General features: G+C 33.0%; 1 protein-coding gene and 2 long non-coding RNA genes across 5 annotated transcripts; 1 reads left to right on the forward strand and 2 right to left on the reverse strand.

Moving 5' to 3' along the window:
* Positions 1–17,789: 17,789 nt before the first annotated feature.
* LOC127711608 (ankyrin repeat domain-containing protein 50-like) lies at positions 17,790–19,383 on the reverse strand. The gene has a single exon (XM_052217705.1). The coding sequence runs from the start codon at positions 19,225–19,227 to the stop codon at positions 18,034–18,036; it is 1,194 nt and encodes a 397-aa protein (XP_052073665.1). The 5' UTR covers positions 19,228–19,383; the 3' UTR covers positions 17,790–18,033.
* Positions 19,384–19,416: 33 nt separating this feature from the next.
* On the forward strand, positions 19,417–19,870 carry LOC127711609 (uncharacterized). Its single transcript, XR_007986809.1, has 3 exons — positions 19,417–19,491; positions 19,576–19,722; positions 19,765–19,870. It is a non-coding gene; the product is annotated as an uncharacterized LOC127711609 (long non-coding RNA).
* A 4,680-nt stretch (positions 19,871–24,550) lies between these two features.
* LOC127711105 (uncharacterized) lies at positions 24,551–25,379 on the reverse strand. 3 transcript variants are annotated; one of them, XR_007986497.1, is made up of 3 exons: positions 25,326–25,379; positions 24,990–25,220; positions 24,551–24,856 (listed from the first exon to the last, which is right to left on the reverse strand). It is a non-coding gene; the product is annotated as an uncharacterized LOC127711105 (long non-coding RNA). The 3 variants fall into 3 exon arrangements; XR_007986496.1 differs by having other exon boundaries at positions 24,551–24,793; positions 24,990–25,262; XR_007986495.1 differs by having other exon boundaries at positions 24,990–25,262.
* Between the last annotated feature and the right edge of the window lie 3 nt (positions 25,380–25,382).

Here is a 25,382-nt window from a genome sequence, read left to right on the forward strand (position 1 = left end):
TGCAAAAGTTAAATATTGACTGACCAAAACTTGTGAGCCCATTTATCAGTAAAATATAGTAAATAAATAAGAAAAGTCTTCATTTTGATCAGAGTATTATTTCTTTCTTGATTATGAAGAAGCTTCTGTCCAAATTTTTTAAAACTCTTGAAATTATAAACTGTTGACAGAGCTATGTCTTGTCTTTTTGTAATTTTGACAGTATAATGCAAATATTGAATACAAATGGCAATATTTAAACATGTAAACTATGCAAAATATTCAAAGTCCATGAAACATAACTTAAGGTGCAGGACCAAATAACCTCCATGAAAATCATGCTAATGCCAAATCTTATAAAACTGCATACCATTGTTACCATTGGCTTATCAAAGGTGGCTACCATAATACTAACCTAAACACAAACTTCAACTTGTAAACAATGTCAATAAACCCTGATTAGAGCCGGGTGGGGCAAAATAATCTTCATGGAAAAGAAGACTTGCAAATGCTAATTCTATCATTGACTTAACATTAATTAGTGGTTCCTCTTACACTGATCTAATCACAGACTTTAACATATAAACTATGCAAAACATTCAAAGTCAATAGACCATGACTGAGCCAAATAATCTCCATAGAAATGAGATGTGCCAATGTTGATGTATCTGCATACCAAATATCATTTTCCTACCACAAGTGGTTTCCTTTAAACTGACCTTTATGTTTAATCACAAACTAATGCATGTTAAGTAAGCAAAAGTTTCAAAGTCAATAGACCATGACTGAAGGGGTTGGACAAATTTTCTCCATGGAAATGAGATGTGTGAATGCTAATACCACTGCATACTAAATATTATTGACCTTTCATTAGTGGTTCCCCATAAACTGACCTAATCATAAACTAATACATTGTTGAAGCTGCCAACAGTAGGGGCGGATCCAGGACTTTCGGTTAGGGGGAGCGCAAACTTAAAAAAAAATTTTGAGGTAAAATTATCGAAATATTCTTTATTAAGCTGAGGACAACCCATGCTTTGCAAATTTTAGGGGGAGGGTGCACACACGCCACGCCCCCGCCTGAATCCGCCCCTGAACAGAAACAGCATACCTAAGTCTAGTTTTTTGACTCCATCAAGGCAAGACAAAAATGGGAATTCTTCAACATGTAAACTATGCCAAAGAAGTACAAGAGTGCACACGCTGAAATGTCTCGCCTTCTTTACTAATCATTGATATTATGTTGATAGTTCTAAATATAAAGCTTTACTACAACTATCACACAAACTTAACATAATCCAAGAAAATGAGGTCAAGGTCATATAAACCAAACAAGAAATACATGTACACCTTACAATCATTCAATACACTAAATATAGTTGAACTATTGCTTATAGTTTCTAAGATACAGACTTAACCAAGAAAACTAAACATTGACTAATGAACCATCAAAATGAGGTCAAGGTCAGATGAACCATGCCAGGCAGACATGTACAGCTTGCAATCCTTCCATACAACAAATATAGTAGACCTATTGCATACAGTATAAGAAAAACAGACCAAAACACAAAAACTTAACTATAACCACTGAACCATGAAAATGAGGTCAAGGTCAGATGACACCTGCCAGTTGGACATGTACACCTTACAGTCCTTCTATACACCGAATATGCTATTGCTTCTAGTATCTGAGATATGGACTTGACCACCAAAACTTAACCTTGTTCACTGATCCATGAAATGAGGTCGAGGTCAAGTGAAAACTGTCTGATGTGCATGAGGACCTTGCAAGGTACGCACATACCAAATATAGTTATGAACAAATCCATGATAGTTTAAGAAAGTTATTAAAATTTTTAAATCTTTTAACCACAGAGTGAATGTAATGTTAACTGGCAGAAAAACTAAGTCCATTTATAAGAAAAATACGGATAATCAGGATTTTTTTTTTACAAAATTTACTTCTGGATACTATCTTATGATCACAAACAAGCTTCTGTCCAAAGTTTGGTAGAAATCCAAGATAGTTTACGAAAGTTATTAAAATTTCAAAAACTTTAACCACAGAGTGAATATTTGTGGACGTCGCCGCCGACGACGACGACGGAATGTAGGATCGCTATGTCTTGCTTTTTCGACAAAAGTCGCAGGCTCGACAAAAATCTGAACTTTTTTTTCAAGTAGTCACTGAACCATGAAAATGAGGTCATGGACAATGGACAAGTGACAGACGGAAACTTCGTAACATAAGGCATCTATATACAAAGTATGAAGCATCCAGGTCTTCCATCTTCTAAAATACAAAGCTTTTAAGAAGTTAGCTAACGCCGCCGCCGCCGGATCACTATCCCTTAATAATAATAATGTCGAGCTTTCTGCGACAAAAATCGAAGGCTCGACAATAAAACCACAGGACTTTATAACCTACATAGAAATGAGATGAGATACCAATACGTTTTAAAAAAATCGTAAGGGTTCCACGGAACCCAGTGTCTCGCCTACTTTTGCTGTTAGTCGCAGGCTCAACAAAAATGGGGAAATAATTATTAAAAATTTTCCTCTAGATACTATCTTTTGATTGTAAGAAGCTTCTGTTCAAGTTTGGTAAGAATCCAGGATGGTTTATGAATCTAATAAATGTTTTAAAAACTTTAACTGCAGACTGTATGTAATGTTAACTGGAAGAAAAACTAAGTCCATTCATAAGTAATATACGGAAAAACAGGAAATTTTTTTTTACAAAATTTCCTTCTAGATACTAGCTTTTGATCATAAACAAGCTTCTGTCCAAGTTTGGTAGAAATCCAGGATAGTTTAAGAAAGTTATTAAAATTTTGAAAACTTTAACCACAGAGTGAATGTAATGTTAACTAGCAGAAAAACTAAGTTCATTTATAAGTAATATACGGATAAACAGGATTTTTTTTTTTACAAAATTTACTTCTGGATACTATCTTATGATCATAAACCAGATTCTGTCCAAGTTTGTTAGAAATCCAGGATAGTTTAAGAAAGTTATTAAAATTTGAAAAACTTTTAACCACAGAGTGAATGTTATGTTAACTGGAAGAAAAACTAAGTCCATTTATGAGTAAAATACGGATAAACTGATTTTTTTTTTTACAAAATTTACTTCTGGATACTATTTTATGATCATAAACAAGCTTCTGTCCAAGGTTGGTACAAATCCAGGATAGTTTAAGAAAGTTATTAAAATTTGAAAAACTTTAACCACAGAGTGAATATTTGTGGACGCCGCCGACGCCGACGACGACGACGGAATGTAGGATCGCTATGTCTCGCTTTTGCGACAAAAGTCGCAGGCTCGACAATGACAGAAAAAGTCTGATCTGATAAAAGATTTTGAGGGAAATTACTAATGAAAATTGTTTCTATTTCTTTTTAATAGTCTCCTGTGTAACAAGTTACAACGCTTTATATGAAGAATTTGCAGATGGTTTGTTGCAAGGCAAATTTTATGGCCATCACCAACAAATCCTTTTTTTTAGTGATATTTCAATTCCAACAATTTTTACAAAATTTACAGAAGCTTATACTTAAGTGAACTATTATTTTTTGTATCATCTTGAATATATATGAAACATTTGCAACAGTACAGTAGACAACCAATGTCAGGGCAGCTGCATAGCTGACTATAAATGGTATGGATTGGGCTCATTGTTGAAAGTCATATAGTAATTAACCTATAGTTGCTTAAATCTGCATTATTTGCACTTCCCTTGGGGGGTCTCATGGACAATCATTATACCACCTCTCTTTAATTTATGACAATTGGTAAAAAATCAACCAATCAAGTCTTCTACCTGTAAACTTTGCTTTAAGTCTTCTCTGATGTCTGACATCTCCTTTATACCAATTTCAAATCTCATAACTGCTTCTGACCTTATGTCATGCATTGGATAATCTACATATTTCCTTTCTATGTGTTTAACTCTGAAGATTCTTCATGTGATACAGTCGCTATTAATCACTTCCTGCAAAACATAAAAACATGAATTAGGATTAACTAATAGGCAGAATTTTTGAATATATCTTTATAAAACAAGGTAGTTTGGGAATTTTAAAAATAAACACCCCAGATCAATAATTTATGTAATGACCCTGTAATACAAATACAAATAAACTGTACAAAGAAAGCTAACTCTGTTAATTTTAGATGACAATATCAAAAATATGTCTTGGACTTATAAAATTATGCATAAAGAATGAAAACGTGAGAAATTTTGAACTCATTATAAATTATATATCTTAATATTTAACGTGTTAAGTTCTACCAAATATTCTACTGATAGTCATTTTTCAGGTCATTCTATTAAAATTTATAACTTTGATATAATTCTGCACTTTTGTAAAAATTAGCGTGTTTATGTTCATATTAAACATATCATTGCCGTACATTAAAGTTTCCAAGTCAGTAGGTATATTTTCTTTTCTAAGTTCAAAAAATAAGATATTCCTTTGAGCTGTATAATTTTTACATGAAAGGAAATAATGTTGAGCATTTTCATATAAATAACCACATTGACACATTGCGTTAGGTTTAATATTTGCGTGATACAGATCCATGTTAAGGGCACTGCATTTGTTTCTTAATCTTGCGTGCAAAACATTTAAATATCTATCGCCAATAGTGAAATATGTAGGGGGTGATTTGTTTTTATAATATTTCTGTTTAATTTTTAATTTAAACATATTTAAAGACAGTTCATTTCTAATACTTAAATCCAGCGAATTCCACAGTTTAATACTAGATGGAATAAATGATTCTTGATAAAGGGACAGTCTGCTAGAGGTTTGGTATATATTTTGACTGTTTCGTAGATTGTAATTATTTGTTTCTGCAACTGTAGGGGGTATTAAATCTAATAAGTATTCTGGAGCGTTCTCTTTCATAATTTTGTAAAATAAAGTTAATTTCTTAACTTCCCGTCTAATTTTTAACTTTTCCCATCCCGTCTCTAAATAAAGTGATTGAGTGCTAGCATAGCTTGTTAAACCAGTGACAATACGTGCTGCTTCCAGTTGTAATTTTTCTAATCTTTCAGAATTTAACTGTCCGCAATTATCCCAAACTTCAGAAGAATATTCTAGAACGGGCCTAATAAAAGTTAAATATATTTTTTCTAAATATTCCCTTTTTAGTCGGAATTTCAAACGTCTAAGAACATTTAATTTTTTTGATACATTTTCTATTAAAGAATCAATATGCTTGGTTCACTTACAGTCACTGCTAAAAAATATACCTAAATGTTTGTGACTAGTAACTGTATCTACCTGAACTCCGCCAAAATCAAAAATCAAGTTATTTTTTGAATTTTTGTTACTAAACAACATGATATTAGTTTTATTGGGATTGAATTTAACTAGCCAATCATTTGCCCAGGAATTAATATTTTGTAGATTGATATTTATCATAGATTGAAGAGTAGTTTCATCTGGAGCAGTATGTCCAATAGATGTATCGTCTGCAAACATTCTACTTAATCCAATCATATCATCTGCAATGTCATTAATGAATATTAGAAATAAAAGAGGACCCAGTTCCGAACCCGGTGGAACACCAGCTTTAAGATTACCTAATTCGGAAGTCGCCTCTTTTAATACTACCCTCTGAGTTCTATTTGTTAAGTAACTTTCAAGCCATATTAACAGATTGCCTTTTATACCATATATTTCTAACTTGTGAAGTAGGCCCCTTATCCAAACTCGATCGAATGCCTTGCTTACATCAGCAAAAGTTAAACTTGTATAAAATTTATTGTCTAAAGCATACACGATAGAATGGTACATCTCAATTAGTTGATGAAAAGTAGAGCAGCCGGGTATGAAACCAGACTGAAATTTATACAAAAGTTTATTAGAAACTAAATGATTGAACATATGTTTATATATTATTTTTTCCAGTACCTTGCTCACGCAAGAAAGAAGCGATACCGGTCTATAATTAGACGGCATTGACTTATCTCCATTTTTAAATAAAGGAATAACATATGCCAATTTCCAATCTTTAGGAAATATATTTTGAGAGAGCGATTTATTAAAAAGAATACATAAGGGAAGTGCAATTTCATTTTTTACTGTTATAAGCATTCTATTACTGATTTTGTCTGGACCAACAGCTTTATTTGGATCTAAAGTAGAAATAATATCTTTAACGTCTTCTAAAGTTACAGTAATTTCTGACAAAACATTAATACCTCTATCATCGAAGTCAGGCAAATTTTTGTTTTCTTCATCTAGACTAGCTATTGAACAAAAATATATATTTAGAATATCAACTTTTTCTTTTGCATCATAAGAAAATTCAAAATTATTACTTGGGTTTTGCATCGGTGGAATATCATTTGAAGATCTGTCTTCTTTTAATAAGGAGTTTATGATTTGCCAATATACTCTACTATTTGTTTGCTTGAGTTCATTTAAGTTTTCATTAATATTTTCGTAAAAGTTTTGTTTAATTTGTTTCTTCAAATTATTCACTCGACCTCTGAAACCATCTGTTTCATTAAATTATAATCCCCCCTTTTATAGTCCCATATTGTACGTTTGAAACTCTTCGAGTTACTGAACCCGCTTCTGACTGTTATGTAAGTACCTTCATGATCACTTATGTCTCTATTGATAGGTATAATACCCGAGTCAATAAATTGAATGGAATCAGTTATTAATATTGGGTCTAATAAGGACAACGAACCAGTTCGTGAATCAAAATGAGTAGCGTCGTTAATTGTATTAAATAGACCATTTATACTTAGTATATCACTGATACAGTTAGGTAGGTTGAGAAGAAAATTTTTATTTAGATCACCCAAACAAATAATATGATTAGTTTCGTCTAATGCCCTTTTCAACATCATATCGTATAGCGACCAAAAATTGGACGGTGAAAAGCGCTCAGATCGATAAGTAATGTTTATCAATATTACGTGCAATTTTGTTTTCAACTCAAACCACATAATTTCTAGACTATCATGCTCCAAATTCAGACGCCGCTTTATTTTAATGTTACTTTTATAATACATGATAACTCCGCCTCCATCGGAGTTCCTGTCTTTCCTTATTGGTGTTTCAAATTCCGGGAGTGCTATTTTTTCGTAATAAAAGGGGCCAGATGAGTTTCTGAAAAAAATATGATATCGAATTCTTCTATAACATTTGAAATATAATCCAGTTTGTTTCTCAAACTGCGTATATTACAGTGGAAAATTGATATACTTTGGTCTGAAATGTCAACTGTATTCGGAGGGCCTGGATTTGATTCAACATCTACTGCCAAAATCAACATATTTACATATATCAGACAAATAAACAAGAATGATAATATGTTTTTCAGCATGGATAATTGGTTTTTAACTAAGCAACAAAGCCATAGTATAAATGAACAAAATACATCATATATATTGACATGTATTTTTATCGCTTTTCTTGTAAGTACTCCACTAATTTTGCCGTAAAATAGCCCTGTTGTTATTCTATGTGTGATTGCGTCACTACCCATTGTCAAAAATTGATCTGACACACATGTTTAAAAAGGGCTGTATAAAAACTAAACAAAGAAAAAATGACTTAATTGTTGACTTCGAATGGTAAGAATGAAAACATATGAACATATAAAACAAAAAACAGTGTATGTACAAGGAATACTTGCGTTCTGTAAATCGATGTATGTTTGCAAATATCAAAATTGGAAAAAAGGTTATAATATACTTTTTAACTATAGATTAAATCAATCTATAAATGAATATATATATTTATACATTTTTTGTATCTGTTGAAATTTGTATAGTAATTAAAATTCGAATATCTACATTAATTTGTGATCAGACACAACAAAATTTAGCGTTTAAATTTTTAAATTACTGAAGTTAGAATATAGCAAAGTACTCTCGACCAATGAAATTGTAGGATTGGATGCCTCTTAATTGTGAAGAATGAATGTAAATCATGTTCTTAGTAAGGGATTATCCTATTATTTGGGTCTATTTACAGTTCAAAACAAAGAGTTTCTATAAATGAGTTACAACTGCCCTGAAGCACATTTATCAGATTGAAAGAATTTATCACAGAGTGATTGAAACTGACTAAAAGTTGAATTGTGAAACAAACAAAAATCTCAAAATAAGTTGAAGTTCACTGGTGCAGTAAAATTGGTACAGTGAATGTTATTATGAAAATATTAATAACTTCAAATTACTATAAAATTAAACAATACCAAAGCAATGCAAAAAAAAATGAAAAAAATCTTTCAGATAAAAAATAACCTAAATCTTTAGCTTTCCAAAACTTTGATTACTTGATCAGCGGTTGGGGAGAATAGTTATTTCCAATACATGTATTCCGATAAAAAAAAAACAGGAATTTAGTTTTGAACATATTAAAAACTCTTTTAAGGGCATTATTTTTGAACATTTCCCTGACATAATGAAACAGTATTTGATGTAAAAAGCCGGACCAAATTATTGGCTGTGAAATAAAATTTAGTTGTTACTCAAATGTATTAATTGATTTAAACTGTAAATAAAAAAAGGATAATTCCTCACTAAAATATTACATGATTTACATTCATACTCACAATCAGGAAACATACAATTCCTACCTTTTCTTTCTACTGTTGTGTCACCTAATATCTATAACGCATTTTTTTTTTTTTAAATATTTCCCAAATGACAAGAAAGTCCTCACATCACTAAAACTAATCCATAAATGACATGCCGAAAAAGGAAGTCATGCATCAATTATAAACATTGCACTGACAATGAAACTAATTGATAGATCATTTGAGCCTTGAGCACTTTACAATATTCTAAGTTTGTAAGAGAATGATAATCCCTTACTTTATGATAAGTACTCGCTAACGCTCGTACTTATTCATGGAGAAAGGGATTATCATTCTCTTAGTCTAGGTTAGTCTATGGAAAGGTATATACTATGAAATTTAGAGCGAGGGGCTTGCCCCAAGCTCTTAATTTCATAGTATATACCTTTCCATAGACTATCCAATTTAGCACATATTTACAACTCGAGTGATCTTTTAATTGGTCTATTGATAGTTTATTTTGGCTGACTACTTGTATCACAGGTGTTTGTAAAACGGAGCTCATTAACGAATTTTGTAAATCTACTCAGTAGTTCATTGTAATATATGTGATTTCAAAAGGCCCTTGACTCCAGAATGAAAAGATGGTAGCTGCTGGTGTAAGTATGTATACTGATATAAAGCGGTGTTTTACTATACATATTCTTCTTACAAGTTAAGATGACAAAATAAATTGACCAAAAGCAGGCAATAATTAAATTGCAGTGGAAGCTTTACATGTTTTGAAAACATTTTTTAATTTCACAGTAAAACTAAAGCTATAATAAATTTGAAACATATAGATAGTTTGTCCCCAAAGATATAGTCTAGCAGATAGGCATTAAAAAGCAACTACAAATAGATCAGAGATTACAGGTTTTGTGTTTTTTTTTTTTTATTAGTTCAAAGTAAAAACTAAAAGATTTATCAGAATATGTTTATATATATATATATAGGTGGCACATTATCTTCAGACATCATCACAGTTTTTCAATTCATGACATCGTCCTGAACATGCATGAAATATTTGCCACTGGACATTAAGCAACCAATAATCAAGAAATCAATCAATTCATTACGAAATAGATCACTTTCCTTAAGAAAGTTTAAAAAGTTATCACCAAGTTGCTTTAATTTTCCTTCACAAGGTTTCATAGTACACACTTTTCTGTGTACAAAGTAATTGCATGGATGATACATTATCATAATTTTAAGATATCGTTGTACTCTTATCAAGGTATAAAGAACCATATGTATTACCCTTTATTTAAATGATAAAATTTGCAATTGTCAAAAACATTTTTTAGATCCAAAGATTTTAATAGCAGGATATTTAAAAATCAATGTGAAAACTAATTACAAACTATTTAATTTAATTTGGAACACAGCATTTTATTTCAAAATAGCCAGTGGCAATTTTTGTTTTAAATATCTTGATTACGACACAATGAAATCTTACCCTTGTGGTCATTCATGCGTAGTTACTTAGTACACAGGAAAAGTGTGTACTATGAAAATTAGAAGGCAAATATAAGCAATTTGATTGGACGAGAAGTTGTAAGCATGTGCTAACATATACTTACAACACAGCCCAGGTAATTCACTAAAGAACAAATCAAAATTTCCGGTTGAGCGATTTGAGATTAATAATAGAATTGATATGTCGAGAACACGCTCACTAGTATCTATTTTAAGACAAGTTTGTAAACAAGTATAGAGTTTGTAAACAAGGATACACGTGTAGCGGTAAACAGTTTAATAATCGTCGTCTTCATCGGAAATTTCACCTCCTAGATCTCTAATATCCTGGTTACACGAAATAACGATATAATCCGATTCTGGTGTTTCTTTAGCTATGATTTTACCATCATGAGTCCAAAAAGAATGTAAAAAAAGAACTGAGATATTCATATAGTTTGGCTTAAATACTTACAAAATGTTATTTTGACTGTGTCGACTAGTTTATCTGATTTCACCAATATTTTATATGTGTTTTATGTGTTTTAATATTTCATACGCACCTTTTATTCTGAAATCATTCATTTTGACCATTCATACAAAATCATCTATACAATACATTCATATCAGTATATTAGTAGGAATGTGAGATATTAATTAGAAAAAAAACTGACCTTATTTGATAAAATCAAAGAAGTCCACCAAATATGAATACAAATTATATCACGGAACAGCACAGCAACATTCAGTTCAAAATATAAGCCAAATCTAACCAAACAAAAGAATCTCCCTCCAAAAAAGGCATATGACTTAATTAACCATTAAGCATAAAGAAGAGATAGTTTTCATAACACAAACTAGTAAAACCTAGATACATTTGTAGTACATAAATAACACAACGCTGAGAGAGTGATAGAGCAGATTGTTACCCCGAGAAAACATTGTCAACTGAGGCGAAGCCAATGTTGACAATGTCTTTTCGAGGGGTAACAATCTATTCTATCACCCTCTCAGATATGTGTTATTTAATTTATTATACTGAATGTTCTGTTATTACTGTCTATTAAATTTCAAATTCAAATTAATAAACTATGACGTCTTGTACATCCGTATTTAATAAAGCGCACACTTGATCAAGCGTCTCCGTGAAGGGTAATATAGTATTTACCATAGGATAGAGTAAATTGTCTCCCTCGTATTAACCAATCAAAATCTGGCATTTTGACATGAAGTATAATAATAAACAAATACCCAATCTATCAAAACTCACCGAGCCATGAAGAAGTCTTACAAGAGATATAACCACTGATGCATGACTAGAAACTACTCCGGCAATAAGTACTTAGAATTAAAGATATCAACTCATAAGATATATAATATCAAAATATCAAAGTATGATACAAAAATCAAAAGTATCCAAATTAACATACTACCACATAGACATCATGATGAGATTGATAGTTTCTTGTTTGATTAACGTTCAGTGGCAAGCAGTTCATGCATATTCAGGACTCAAACACATTTATAAAAAAAATCAATATAAAGTGGACCGGCCGCGATGGGAAAGAGCATACACCAACTCCCTTAGAATTTGTTTAATACACCACTGCAAATTTTACCGATTACATAAGTAAAGCCAATTCCTTTTGAATTGATTCACACCAGTATTTCTAAAAAGTCTTCCAAATTCCACAACTTGCTGAATATTCCTCATAAATAAATCTTAGAGCCTCTCTCTTGAATATTCCTGCCTAAAGTTTGATTCATAAAATAGAGCGGGTTTGTTGATGGCTTCCTCTTTTTCAAAGGTATATATTTGTCAATAACCTCCATGAAGTTTGTCTAAATATTTTCAAATGCTGAATTAACATCTGATGATTCTTCTATTATAACAGTTTATTTACAATTTTGCCTTTGTTGAAATATTTGTAGATATTTTCCTGCTGATCATTTACGCTATGAAAAGCTTCTTTTTATCTATTATAGTTTTCAAAATTAAAAGAAAAAACACAAAAATTAGTAAAAAATATCAGTTAGGGGCAATAATTGCTTTAAGGAGTCGACCAACGATTTCGGCATTGTCGTCTTAAGTGTAATTCTGGTCTTGCTTTGGATCAGGTGAGCTAAAATAAGGAGTTGTGGGAAATTGCCAATAAGACAACTATACACCAAATACCAAATGACGTAGATGTTAGCTACTATTGGCCATCATACAATCTTCAACAATGAGCCAACTCCATACTCTATAGCAAACTATAAAAGGCAACGGCATGAACAAATGGTTAAAACAAATAAAATGAGAAAATCTATCTCTGGTTTAGGCTAAAATTATAAACTAAAAAAATTATGATAGACAATATAACCAACGACTACCACTGAATCACTGGCTCCCGACTTGATACAGGCACTTAAAGAATGTGTGGGGTGGGGGAAGGGGGTAAATATGTTTACTAGCGCTCAACCCTACAAGTCTTGAACAATAGTGTAAATGCACAACATAAGAAACATTGTAAAATTCAGTTGAAAAAGGCCTGACTTGTCTGATTGGCTCGAAACACACACAAAATAAAACTAACAAAAGGACAAAACATCCCTTTTGATAGCCAACTTTGTCAACAATATTTGACTAGTGTGTAAAAGTTTCTAAAAGTATTTCTTTGAAAGTGTAAAAATGTGATTAGTTACTTGAAATTGCTTGCCATCAGGGGCGGGTCCAGGTGAGGGCGTAATGGGCGTACGCCCCCTTTTCAAAAAAAAAACAAAAAAACTATCGTAATCTGCTAATATTGTATTGAATATAGCAATTTATCATATTTTATGTTTTTTAGCAAAAAAAAGGTCCAAAATTTTTTTCGCCTCGCTCCGCTCGGCGACAGATTTGATTCTACGCCCCCTCTTTCAAATATCCTAGAGACGCCCCTGGCAATAATGCATCTTCCCCTATAATGTTCCACATATGTAAACTAATGTTGACTTGAATGATTTCAAAATAAATTCACCATTTTGTTGATGCTTTCAGTAATTCTAAATGTAATAATTTTAAAGGTGAAAATGTCCTTTTCTTTTAAATTTTTACAACAATACTGGTTCAGCAACATCCAGAAAAATGCCATTTACATTTGACTAATTGAGTCAACAGATTTTTATTTAAAGATGCTTTACCGTAGTTAAAATCAGGCGATTGTGTAATTTTCAATAGTATGTAGTGACAGCTTTGCTTATTCGAGAATTTAAATCAATTATTAGAGCGAATTCATACTAGTATTCTAATGAGATCAACTCTGTAAAGTTATCAACTGTTTAACATAAAATAAAATCGCAAATTGTTTATGTGAAAGGTTTGAATGAATGAAATGAATATTTTGAAAAAAAATCTAAATCATTATACGATTTAGGACTTAATAGGGGGCATAACCGGGAAGAAAAAGGAGGGGTCGAAATAGTGAATTGTTAATGTCCACATCTTAAAAATGTTATTAATACCCTTAATTCGCCTTTTATGTGTCCCAAATACTTAATAATTGGCATATTATATCTATAAACTGTTAAGAAATAAAACAGTGTAATGATAGTGTTATCAGATGAGTATCTAGATTACATCAGCTCATATCAGTCCACATACCATTTCAGGGATGAGCATCTAGATTACATCAGCTCATATCAGTCCACAGACCATTTCAGGGATGAGAATCTAGATTACATCAGCTCATATCAGTCCACATACCATTTCAGGGATGAGCATCTAGATTACATCAGCTCATATCAGTCCACATACCATTTCAGGGATGAGCATCTAGATTACATCAGCTCATATCAGTCCACATACCATTTCAGGGATGAGCATCTAGATTACATCAGCTCATATCAGTCCACAGACCATTTCAGGGATGAGCATCTAGATTACATCAGCTCATATCAGTCCACATACCATTTCAGGGATGAGCATCTAGATTACATCAGCTCATATCAGTCCACATACCATTTCAGGGATGAGCATCTAGATTACATCAGCTCATATCAGTCCACATACCATTTCAGGGATGAGCATCTAGATTACATCAGCTCATATCAGTCCACAGACCATTTCAGGGATGAGCATCTAGATTACATCAGCTCATATCAGTCCACAGACCATTTCAGGGATGAACATCTAGATTACATCAGCTCATATCAGTCCACAGACCATTTCAGGCAGCCTTAAGACCTTATATCACTATATATAAGTCCGGATTTCCGTATAAATATGATACAAATTAGGTCTTATTCTTAATTCAAATTCTTTTACATTTTTCCGTTACCATTGCAACATATTACAAAAATATCATCCCTGATAAAAAAAAATTTATATGATTGGCAACGGTAACTTTACTTTGTATTTGAAAAGAAAAATAATTTTCTAGTCACTCTTTTGCTGTAGGTGGCCTGCAAATTTGTTTATTTTTGTTAATTTTTGTTACGCTCTTTAGACTTATAAATTAGGAAACTATAAGGCGTTATGATTAAAGCGCGTTATTGCCTTATAAGGCAATGTTAATGTGTCATTTAAAGGACCTTATTTTCAAGCCCGACTTATTATACATTTATAAAGAACAACCTTACTCACATTTCTGCTGAGTTTGGTTCATATCTGTACAGTAGAGAAAGTCAGAGAGAAAGATGAAAAATGTTAAGTCAAAAGACGACGATGGACGCAAAGTGATGACAAAAGCTCACTTGACCCTGTGGGCCCAGGTGAGCTAAATATCGTGGAAATGAAAAGAGACAACGTGTGCATTCTTATTGGTATCATATTAAAACAAGTGTTTTTTCTTACCTGATTTTATTTTATGTTATTTTGGTTTTCTACATTTGGAGATTAATGAACCTATAAAAAAACAAGTTTCGGCATGTCACGTGTTCATGCGACTGTGTCATGCCAGAATACCTCTTCAGTGATTGTCCTTTGTTAAATCCGAATGTACATTTTGTTTTCATTTAGGGAATTTGGTATTGACAGCAGTTCTTTGATAATTTCTGTTAAATTGATTTTAACTTTTCTAGACATTAAGCTATTTATACAATATCGTGAAAATCTAGTTGTCCTTTGGTGTTTTGTGTCTATGGGTTGCTGGTACATTGATGTATATCTTACATATTCATAGAATAATATTTGCCTTTTCCATGCCATTGATTGATCTTTCAATTTAGACTAATGAGTGTAGAAAAAGTCAGAAAAGGTGAAAATATTTTCAAATGAATTGTTGTTTTAAATTTATATAGATCTTCTCTAATCTCAAAACTACACTTGCAGTTTAATTAATTAACTAAATATTTTAAATGTTACGAAACCCCACTATACAAAGTGGTGGTGGGTTTATAGTTTTGACATGTTGGTTGATCATTTTCGTTTCCAGATGCTTACTCAAGTACTGTATATCGGATTGCAACCTTACTACTTGGAGTTATGGTCCGATATAATGAGAGGAAGATCTCCATTGATGTTTAGGTCACCATGTCAAAAGTCAAAGTCATTGTTACTAAAAATGTACCGAAATATGTACAGAAAAGTGGTTCCCAGATACTGAATCGAATACTAGTACTACATATGGGATTGCAACCGTACTTGAATATATGGTCACATATAATAAGATTGATTTTAAGATCTTTATGGCTAAAGGTAAATAATTAAACGAGGCAGTAGCCCAACGACAAAAATTAAGACTAGAGGACAATATATAATATTTAACATTACATGGATACAAATGTATCTCTCAATCGCCCGGAGCCTTCTCAAGGTATGAATAAGTTATGAATAAGGCAGTTAATTCAAGTGGACAGTATACGGGTCTAGACAGTAATATCGTCTTACCAAATTTGCTGAAATAACTATTACATAGACCTTAGACAAAATGACGTATTACATGTGACCAAAGCGCATACCTCCAAGAAAGGTTGCAATCCTATATGTAGTATTTGATTTAGCATCCGGAATATACATTGGTACACAATCTGTTATTATTTCTAATTACAACGACCTTAACCTTAGACATAGTGACCTCAAAATCAATAGGGATCTTACTCTTATTATATTTGAACATATATCCAAGAAAGTTTGCAATCTCATATGTCGTATTCAATTTAGTATCGAGAAACCACATTTCTGCACATAGTTCGGTGCATTTTAGGAACAATGACTTTGACCTTTGACCTAACCATCTAACCTTGAGGTATTTTCAAGGTTACACGAGTTGATGATCATTCGTGAAGATCTCAAGTGTCAAAGACTTAAAGTTTCTGCGTTTTAATGGCCAACAGACATCGGTTAATTTTCAAAAGGTATGACCCTACCATGGAGATTGAATCTTTTTGGTCTAAATAAGTAAGTTTTTGAGCAAATCGAACTCTGTGTCTATGGTTATTGTTTTTATTCACTTACAAGTTTTTTTAATTGTTCAAACACTTGTATTATACGGCATACTTCTATATCTTAATAAGAGAGATTTAATTAATGTTGACCGTTATGGAATAACTGTTTTGCAGATGACTATAGATATGTTTTAATTGTCGTAAAGACAATTTCGTCCTTTTTTCGTTGAACGTGACATCACAGAATAATACTTATCATCGAAAACGTACTTGCATGAGCAACAAGACGGGTGTCACGTGTGGAGCAGGACCTGCATGCTTACCCTTTCCGAGTACCTGAGATCACCCCCGTTCCGGTGCATGGGTTCACATCAAGTTCGTGTTGCTCAGTCTATAGTTTTCCATATTGTGATTTGTAGACTGTTGTTTGTCTTTTCGTCGTCTTTCATATTTTTGCCATGGTGTTGTCCGTTTGTCTTCCACTTATGAATTTGAATATTCCTTTGGTATATTCAGCCTCTCTTAAAAGAATAACAAGTTGTCATCAAACAGGATGACCGACTACGTTGTCTCGTGGTGGCGTGCTCACCTCGATTGTGGGAGATCGTCGGTTCGGTACCCGGTCATGTCAAAGTCAAATCATAACGTCAACACTTTTAATTGCTGCTTTTCCGCTATTTCGCGGTATTTGGGAGTAAGAATCATGAACTGGTTTGCTCGGGTTCGGAATAATGTGTCCTTTGGTTATATGTCATCTAATGGAATGTTGCCTTGTGAAGTAGCACGTTAAAATCCGACTAAACGTGTCTAGTACACAACAGGGTTCATATTCTTAACATCGGAACGTGTTCTCGTCCCAATATGCATGTAATATTTGCCACTGCACGTTAAACACTTGTTCTTCAGCATCGTCCAAATGGTTCTTTCTTTCTGTTGTTTAATAACAATTTCGTTTTATTTCTTTTAGCATCCCATTCTTAAAATTAAACGGAAAAGAGAGAATACTTGTATATATATTTCGTTACGTTATCATAATAATAGTAATAGGTCTGATGAAAATATATTCAGAAATTAAATGGCTCGACCTGATGTTGCAAGGCGAGGCCATTAAACGTTATCAATCAATCGTCATAAACGGTCAAACCCTAAATTAGATTGCGGGAATATGGCCAGAATGAAATTCCCGCAATCTAATTTAGGGTTTGAGCGTTTATCTGTAATCGTTGTAATAGTAACATTCCAGAAGCCATTCAAACTTTTTACTTTTTTTTGTCCATACTGATAATGACATCAAAATTATCATGTACCGCAAATATTACAAATAATTATTCATCCTCGTCTGATAAGCACGCGGCATTTAGAAGTAAGATCAAAGGCTGGTCGGCTCGAATAAGAATCAGAATATGCACGTTAAAAATGTATATCGATCTAACACAAAGCAGGGTTTTATTCATATCATTATCATGTTCTCGTCCTGAATATGCATTCAATTCACCTTTGGACTTAAATCATCCATCCGTCCATCTAATTCAGTCTTAAAATTTTAAACCCCAGATTCCAATGTAAATAAATTTGGAAACTTGTGTACTGGAGTTGAAGGGTTCAATCCCTGATCCTAGGACACCGAAGACCTAGAGGAGGTTAACATTACCATGTTAATCACATTTATCTTCCATGTCATATCTGAGAAGTCGCAAATAATGTTTGTCTTCGTGATGTAACGCCCACGAGATCGGACTTGTCGCTGCATTATCGGTTATGTTAATGTCGGCACCTTTTTTAAATAGCAAATCAATTGTTGATATTTTTCCTTCTAGACATGCCCAGTATATTGTTGTTTTTCCTATGTTGTCCTTTTCGTTTATATTGCAACTTTGTTCAATTAACTTATCAATGACACAGTTGTTTCCTGTGATACCCGCCCACATAAGTGGTGTTCTCCCTGCATTATCTGGTTTTCTAATATCAGCGCCATTCTGAATAAGGAATTTCACTATAAAACTATTATTACGCCATTGACATGTATATATGATTGGCGTCCAACCATTGGAATCTTCTTGATTTATATCTGTTCCTTTTTCAATAAGTAGCATAACAGTTGAATAAGGTGCCCATTGGCATGCCCACATCAAAGGACTCTTACTGTTCCGATCACTTATGTTGATATTAGCTCCATGTTCTATTAGCAATTCTATTGTCTTGTCATACCCTTCTTTACTTGTCCAGATTAATGGCGATTTGCCTTGATTATCTTTTTCGTTGATATCTGCTTTGTTATCGAGTAACATTTTAACAACTGAATTATGTCCTTTTTTACTTGCGCATAAAAGAGGTGTCATCCCATCATCATTTTGTAGTCCTATATTGCCGCCGTTTTTAATCAGTAAATGTACAATATGGCCATGTCCTTTAGCACTACTTATTAGAATTGGTGTTTGGCCGTAAATATCCAACGAATTAACATTTATTCCTTTCTCAAGTAAAACCTGAACAATACCTATACTTCCACTGCGACATGCTGTATGCATTATAAGATTTTTATGGAACATTGATAAATGGACATTGTGTATAGCATTGATAATATATTCAGTAATTTCAACGTATCCTTTTGAACAGGCCAATGATGCAATTGAATTTCCTTCTCTGTCGATCAGATCATGACAAAAAGTGTTGTAATATATATCAAACATTGGCAACAGGTAAAAACCTTTTTGCATGTAAGCAACCAAAATTTTTCTAAATTTCGGAAATTTCATTTGATGGTTGCTGACTACGGAGGAAATTTCCCCGTTCCTAATATCTTTCATAATTCTCATCATATATGCGTGTTCATTATCGTTTGTAATCATAATCTGAAATTCCTCGTGGTCTTCCCTTATACTTTCTAGTTGTGTCCTCTCACACAATACCGCACTTGATACGTAACGGATAAATGTGGCTTGTACTTTTGTTCCAAAATAAAAGCATATTACATCAAAAAGGCGGTCGTGAATACGGGAGTAGACTTTCATCAAAACGTTCATTGAAGAGAATTGTATGGAACGCCATAGCTGTCTTATGTGTCTTTTTTATTGCTTTTCTATTATACGAAGATGCTTTTCTATTATACGATGGTGGTTTTCTATTATACGAAGGAGGTTTTCTATTATACGAAGGTGCTTTTCTATTATACGAGGGTGGTTTTATATTATACGAAGGTGCTTTTCTATTATACGATGGTGGTTTTCTATTATACGAAGGTGCTTTTCTATTATACTAAGGTGGTTTTCTATTATACGAAGGTGCTTTTCTATTATACGATGGTGGTTTTCTATTATACGAAGGTGCTTTTCTATTATACGATGGTGCTTTTGTATTATACGATGGTGCTTTTGTATTATACGAAGGTGCTTTTCTATTATACGATGGTGCTTTTTTATTATAATAAGGTGCTTTTTTATTATGTGATGGTGGTTCCCGTGATTAACCGGAAGTGTGGAGTTTATTTGAAAAAGGGACGGACCAATTGCTAATGAAATACGAAAAAAAAAAAATCAAGAAAATCAATTAAGTCTTTAAAATGAAATAGTTAGTTCAACATTTTTTAAGTAGATTTTGTACCGCTTAATGGAGTCATAAAGCGAGACATAGGTATGCTGTTTCCGGCGGCGTCAACAATGTATTAGTTTGTGATTAGGTCTAGTTTATGGTGAAGCCCTAGTGATAAGTTAAAGATATTTGGTATGCAGTTGTATTAGTATTGACATATCTCATTACCATGGAGATTATTGGCCATGCCCCCTCAGTTATGGTCTATTGACTCTGAAATTATTCCTAAGAATCATGTATTAGTTTGTGATTAGGTCAATTATTGGGGAACCAATAGTGGTAAGTTAATGATACTTGGTAAGGAGTTGTATAAGCATTGGCATATCTTATTTCCATGGAGATTATTTGGCCCGTCCCCTCAGTCATTGTCTATTGACTGAATTTTTTGTTTAGTTTTTATGGAGCCTGCGACTTTTCACAGAAAGCTCAACATATGGATAGTGATCGGGCGGCGTTAGCTAACTTATTAAAAGCTTTATATTTTAGGTGGAAGACCTGGATTGTTCATACTTTGTATATAGATGCTCAATGATACTTAGTTTCCGTCTGTCACATGGCCTATGTTCTTAACCCAATTTTCATGGTTCAGTGACTGCTTGAAAAAAAGTTATGATTTTTTGTAATGTTAATTTCTCTCTTATTATGAGTAATAGGATAACTTTATTTGGTATGTGCGTACCTTGTAAGGTCCTCATGCCAGTCAGACAGTTTTCACTTGACCTCAACCTCATTTCATGGATCAGTGAACAAGGTTAAGTTTTGGTGGTGAAGTCTTTATCACAGATACTTTAAGCAGTAGGTCCAGTATTTTTGGCGTATGGAATGAGATTATTTGGCCCCGCCCCTCATTCATGGTCTATTGACTTTGAATTTTTTGCTTAATTTCAATGTATTTGTTTGTGATTAGGTGAGTTTATGGGGAACCACTAGTGGTAAGTTAATGACAATTGATATGCAGTTGTATAAGCATTGGCATATGTCATTTCCATGGAGATTATTTGGCCCCGCCCCTCAGTCATGGTCTATTGACTTAAACTTTTGCTTAGTTTTCATGCATTAGTTTGTGATTAGGTTGGTTTATCGGGAACCACTAGTGGTAGGTCAATGATATTTGGTATGCAGTTGTCATAACATTTGTTCACCTCATTACCACAAAGATTATTTGACCTTGCTCCCTCAGTTATGGTTTATTGACTTTGAAATTTTGCTTAGTTTACATGTATTAGTTTGTGTTTAATTTTGTTTAAAGGAAATTATGATAAGTCAATGGTATTTGGTATTAGCATTGGCACATCTCATTTCCATGGAGATTGTTTAGCCATGTACCTTCAGCCATGGTTCATTGACTTTGAATATTTGCAAAACTTGCATGTTAAAGTGTTGCTATTTTAATTTCAACATATGCATTATAAAAATTACCAATAAGGGAGACATATCTCTATGATAACAGTTTATTTATTTTAGTAAACCTGACTGGAGGAATTTCAGTAGAAAAAAATCTATTTAATTTGAATTTTCTGTGTTTGATATCTTCATACCATGACTCTAAGTTTTAAAAAAGGTATCTGGGGGGGGACATGCCCCCCAGACCCTCTTAGAAAATTTCTCGCATTTGGCCCTCAACAGTGATACTACTAAAAAAAACTTTTAAATTAGATAAACACCTCTGCGTTATAGATGAGCATCACCACACAAGTTGGAGACTGTTCTTAGTGGGTGAACGGTAGAAGATGCCTTGAAATGAAATTTAGCTCAAGTTCAAGATAGGTGATACTCCTATATAGCCAAATTTATTCACTGGAAAGCATTTTCGCAAATATTAGCATTGATTTCATTACATCAAAAATGGTTTTAACCCAAGTCTAATAGTAAAAATAAGTACATTCAGCTACATACTAGTACCTCGGACAGTTTCGAAAAGTACCTGTTCGCTAAAGCTTGCCGACACATTTTTTTTAAAATCAATGGACTTGTGTACTCCCGCAATACTTGTGACACAGTAAAACCTGTCTAAACCGAACCGATTATAGTTAGTTGAAGTGGAGACATATAAAACAAGAGATTGGAAACTCTGAATATTATACAATAGAAAATTGAAGAGATTTCGGTCTGGAACATTTTATGACAAAATGAAGTTTTCATATTATCATGACAATATTTTGAAACTTACTAAATAACAAAGTATTGAGGGCATGTGTTGATTTTTGATACTTCTTTTACAACTTCTGTGATCGGTATATTTAGATATCTTGTTAAGTTTTTGAAAAATTAAGGAATATTTCTGAAAACTTAACTACTTTCTTTCTCTATATATGACTCTTATACATGTTATATTCTTATCAAAGCATGTGGCTGCGATATTTCTCGAGATTTCACAAAGTTGCTTATCTCTAGTATTATATGTCTCTGGTTCAAGTACTTTTTAATTTGGCAAATTGTAAGACCAATGACTTAATATTCAGGACACAATTAATGATTTTCAGTTCAAACACAAACATTTAAATATTTGTTCATTATCGGCCAAATTCTTTAAATGCATGTAAAAGTCACAGTTACATAAGTTTTCATTTAAAGCATTACCGAAGAATTTCATTTAGCTGAACCATGTAGCCAACCTTTATATATAAAAAATAAAGATAAAACAAGGAATGGCAATAATTCGATATAAAACATCAAAAATAGAGACATACAGCGACAACACAAAAAGGAAAATGTACAGAAGGTAGAGAGAAGTCCCGACTTGGTACAGGCACTCTGTCAAAACTTGGCAGAGTGGTGGGGTTGAACCATGTTTATGGGTACACTAACCTTGCCCCTCAATCTACTCGACTTCCTATCAAGATTCGAAAGACGCGCAGCAAAAAGACTTGCACAATACAATTGCCAACTCAGCGTCCATATAAGTTAGAAAATTTGTTTATAATAAATACTAAAATAGTAAGAGGATATACAGATCTGTACATTGTACATGTACTACCTCTACACAAAATAATACAGTTACATATAACCAATATACCACTGTAAAGCTTGAAGTTGTTGAAAAGTCATGGGGTTTTATAAGATTAAGTATATAAAGAAGTTATGCAGTTATTCATTTACGTTCAAGATATGAAGGAAATTTAGTAAATTACAAATAAGTTTTAATAACCAGTTTAGTTATTTCTTTCAATGACTTCCAAACATTCAAGATAATAATCTATTTCAAAGTTAGTATTGCTTCTTATCAATTGTCGAGTTGAATCCAGCCTGCATTGATCACTTATCATGCGTGCAAGGGGTCCAAATATTAGTCTCTCGCCCTCTTCTACATCATTTTGATCCACATAGCCTTCAATTCCAAAATCTTGCAAATTTGCTTCTCCTTCGGTAATTCCTACGGCATTTTGAAGTTGACCTGAAGTCCACAAGCTCAATGGAGATGAATTAACAGTGCGTAGTCTATGACCAGCCCATGCCTCTGCCAAAAATTGAAGCTTCCTGTTTAGTTCGTCCATGAAAACAAAGTGGAGAGCAGCTAAGTTTGTCAGTTTTAGTGGGTCTAGATAACCTTCATCTTCCATGAAATAAAATAAGTTGTAAAAGTAACTAAGCGCACCTTCATACACATCTCTCCATAGTCTCTCAATCCGTTGATTATGAGTGCTTTTTCCCGTTACCATACTGTTGGGCCTTTTTGAATCAACATGTAGTTTGCCACAGAAACATTTTCCAATCCTTTGTCAGACCTAACTTTATTGGGTATCCCATACTTTGCATCACCGGAGAAGAAACAATCCAAAACTGTTCTTGATGTGTTGTTGTCGGTACATTTTAAAAATGTTATCAATCGACTAAACCCGTCAATGCCACCTACAATAACAAATCTCCACCGGACAAGTTTATGATTTGTATCTATGTGCCAGAGGTGATTTGGACCAATTACATTGTAAACACGCCTATTAAGCCTACCAGTACGTCTCGCCTGTACACCGGCGGTATCTAATCGATGCATACACTCCCTAGTCTCCATCTCTGTACTCTTATGCCTTTTAATAGAAGCATCTGTTGCAATAGTGTTTCGCCACACAATGGAAACTCTTTCATTATTTGTCCAAGTGTCAAGTCTAAATCACTGTCATCAATTTGTGTAAAATTCATTTTGCTTAATCCAAACTGTGACATTCTTCGGTAAATGGTGCTTTCAGACACGGACAACAATTTAGAAATGTCGGATATTTTAAATCCATTTTCAAGAACAGACTTTGGAATATCAAATTTCGGAGGGCCGCATTCAGAGTTTATTTTATTAGGGGCAGACGTTCCATATTTTACACATTCAGTTCTTAACTTCATCATATCTGCCCTACTAGATACACCTAATATTTCAATTTCATGTGTCGAAAGCCTACATACAATGTCTGGAGTGATTTTCTCTCTCTCAAAGTTTAGAAATGCTTGCTGCAAGTTTAATTTCTGTAAAACGTTTAACATTTTAGTATTCACAGCCATGGCCGCCATGTTGGTTCGGTGACATTCAAATACACGCCACGCTTCCGGTTAATCACGGAAACCACCATCACATAATAAAAAAGCACCTTATTATAATAAAAAAAGCACCATCGTATAATAGAAAAGCACCATCGTATAATAGAAAACCACCTTCGTATAATAGAAAACCACCATCGTATAAAAGAAAAGCACCTTCGTATAATAGAAAACCACCTTCGTATAATAGAAAACCACCATCGTATAATAGAAAAGCACCTTCGTATAATAGAAAACTACCTTCGTATAATAGAAAAGCACCTTCGTATAATAGAAAACCACCATCGTATAATAGAAAAGCACCTTCGTATAATAGAAAAGCACATTCGTATAATAGAAAACCACCATCGTATAATAGAAAAGCACCTTCGTATAATAGAAAAGCAATAAAAAAGACACATAAGACAGCTATGACATTCAAATACACGCCACGCTTCCGGTTAATCACGGAAACCACCATCACATAATAAAAAATCACCTTATTATAATAAAAAAGCACCATCGTATAATAGAAAAGCACCATCGTATAATAGAAAAGCACCATCGTATAATAGAAAAGCATCTTCGTATAATAGAAAACCACCTTCGTATAATAGAAAACCACCATCGTATAAAAGAAAAGCACCTTCGTATAATAGAAAACCACCTTCGTATAATAGAAAACCACCATCGTATAATAGAAAAGCACCTTCGTATAATAGAAAACTACCTTCGTATAATAGAAAAGCACCTTCGTATAATAGAAAACCACCATCGTATAATAGAAAAGCACCTTCGTATAATAGAAAAGTACCTTCGTATAATAGAAAACCACCATCGTATAATAGAAAAACACCTTCGTATAATAGAAAAGCAATAAAAAAGACACATAAGACAGCTATGGCGTTCCATA

The sequence above is a fragment of the Mytilus californianus genome, unplaced genomic scaffold (genome assembly GCF_021869535.1).
Source record: "Mytilus californianus isolate M0D057914Y unplaced genomic scaffold, xbMytCali1.0.p SCAF_8, whole genome shotgun sequence".
NCBI lineage: Eukaryota > Metazoa > Mollusca > Bivalvia > Mytilida > Mytilidae > Mytilus > Mytilus californianus.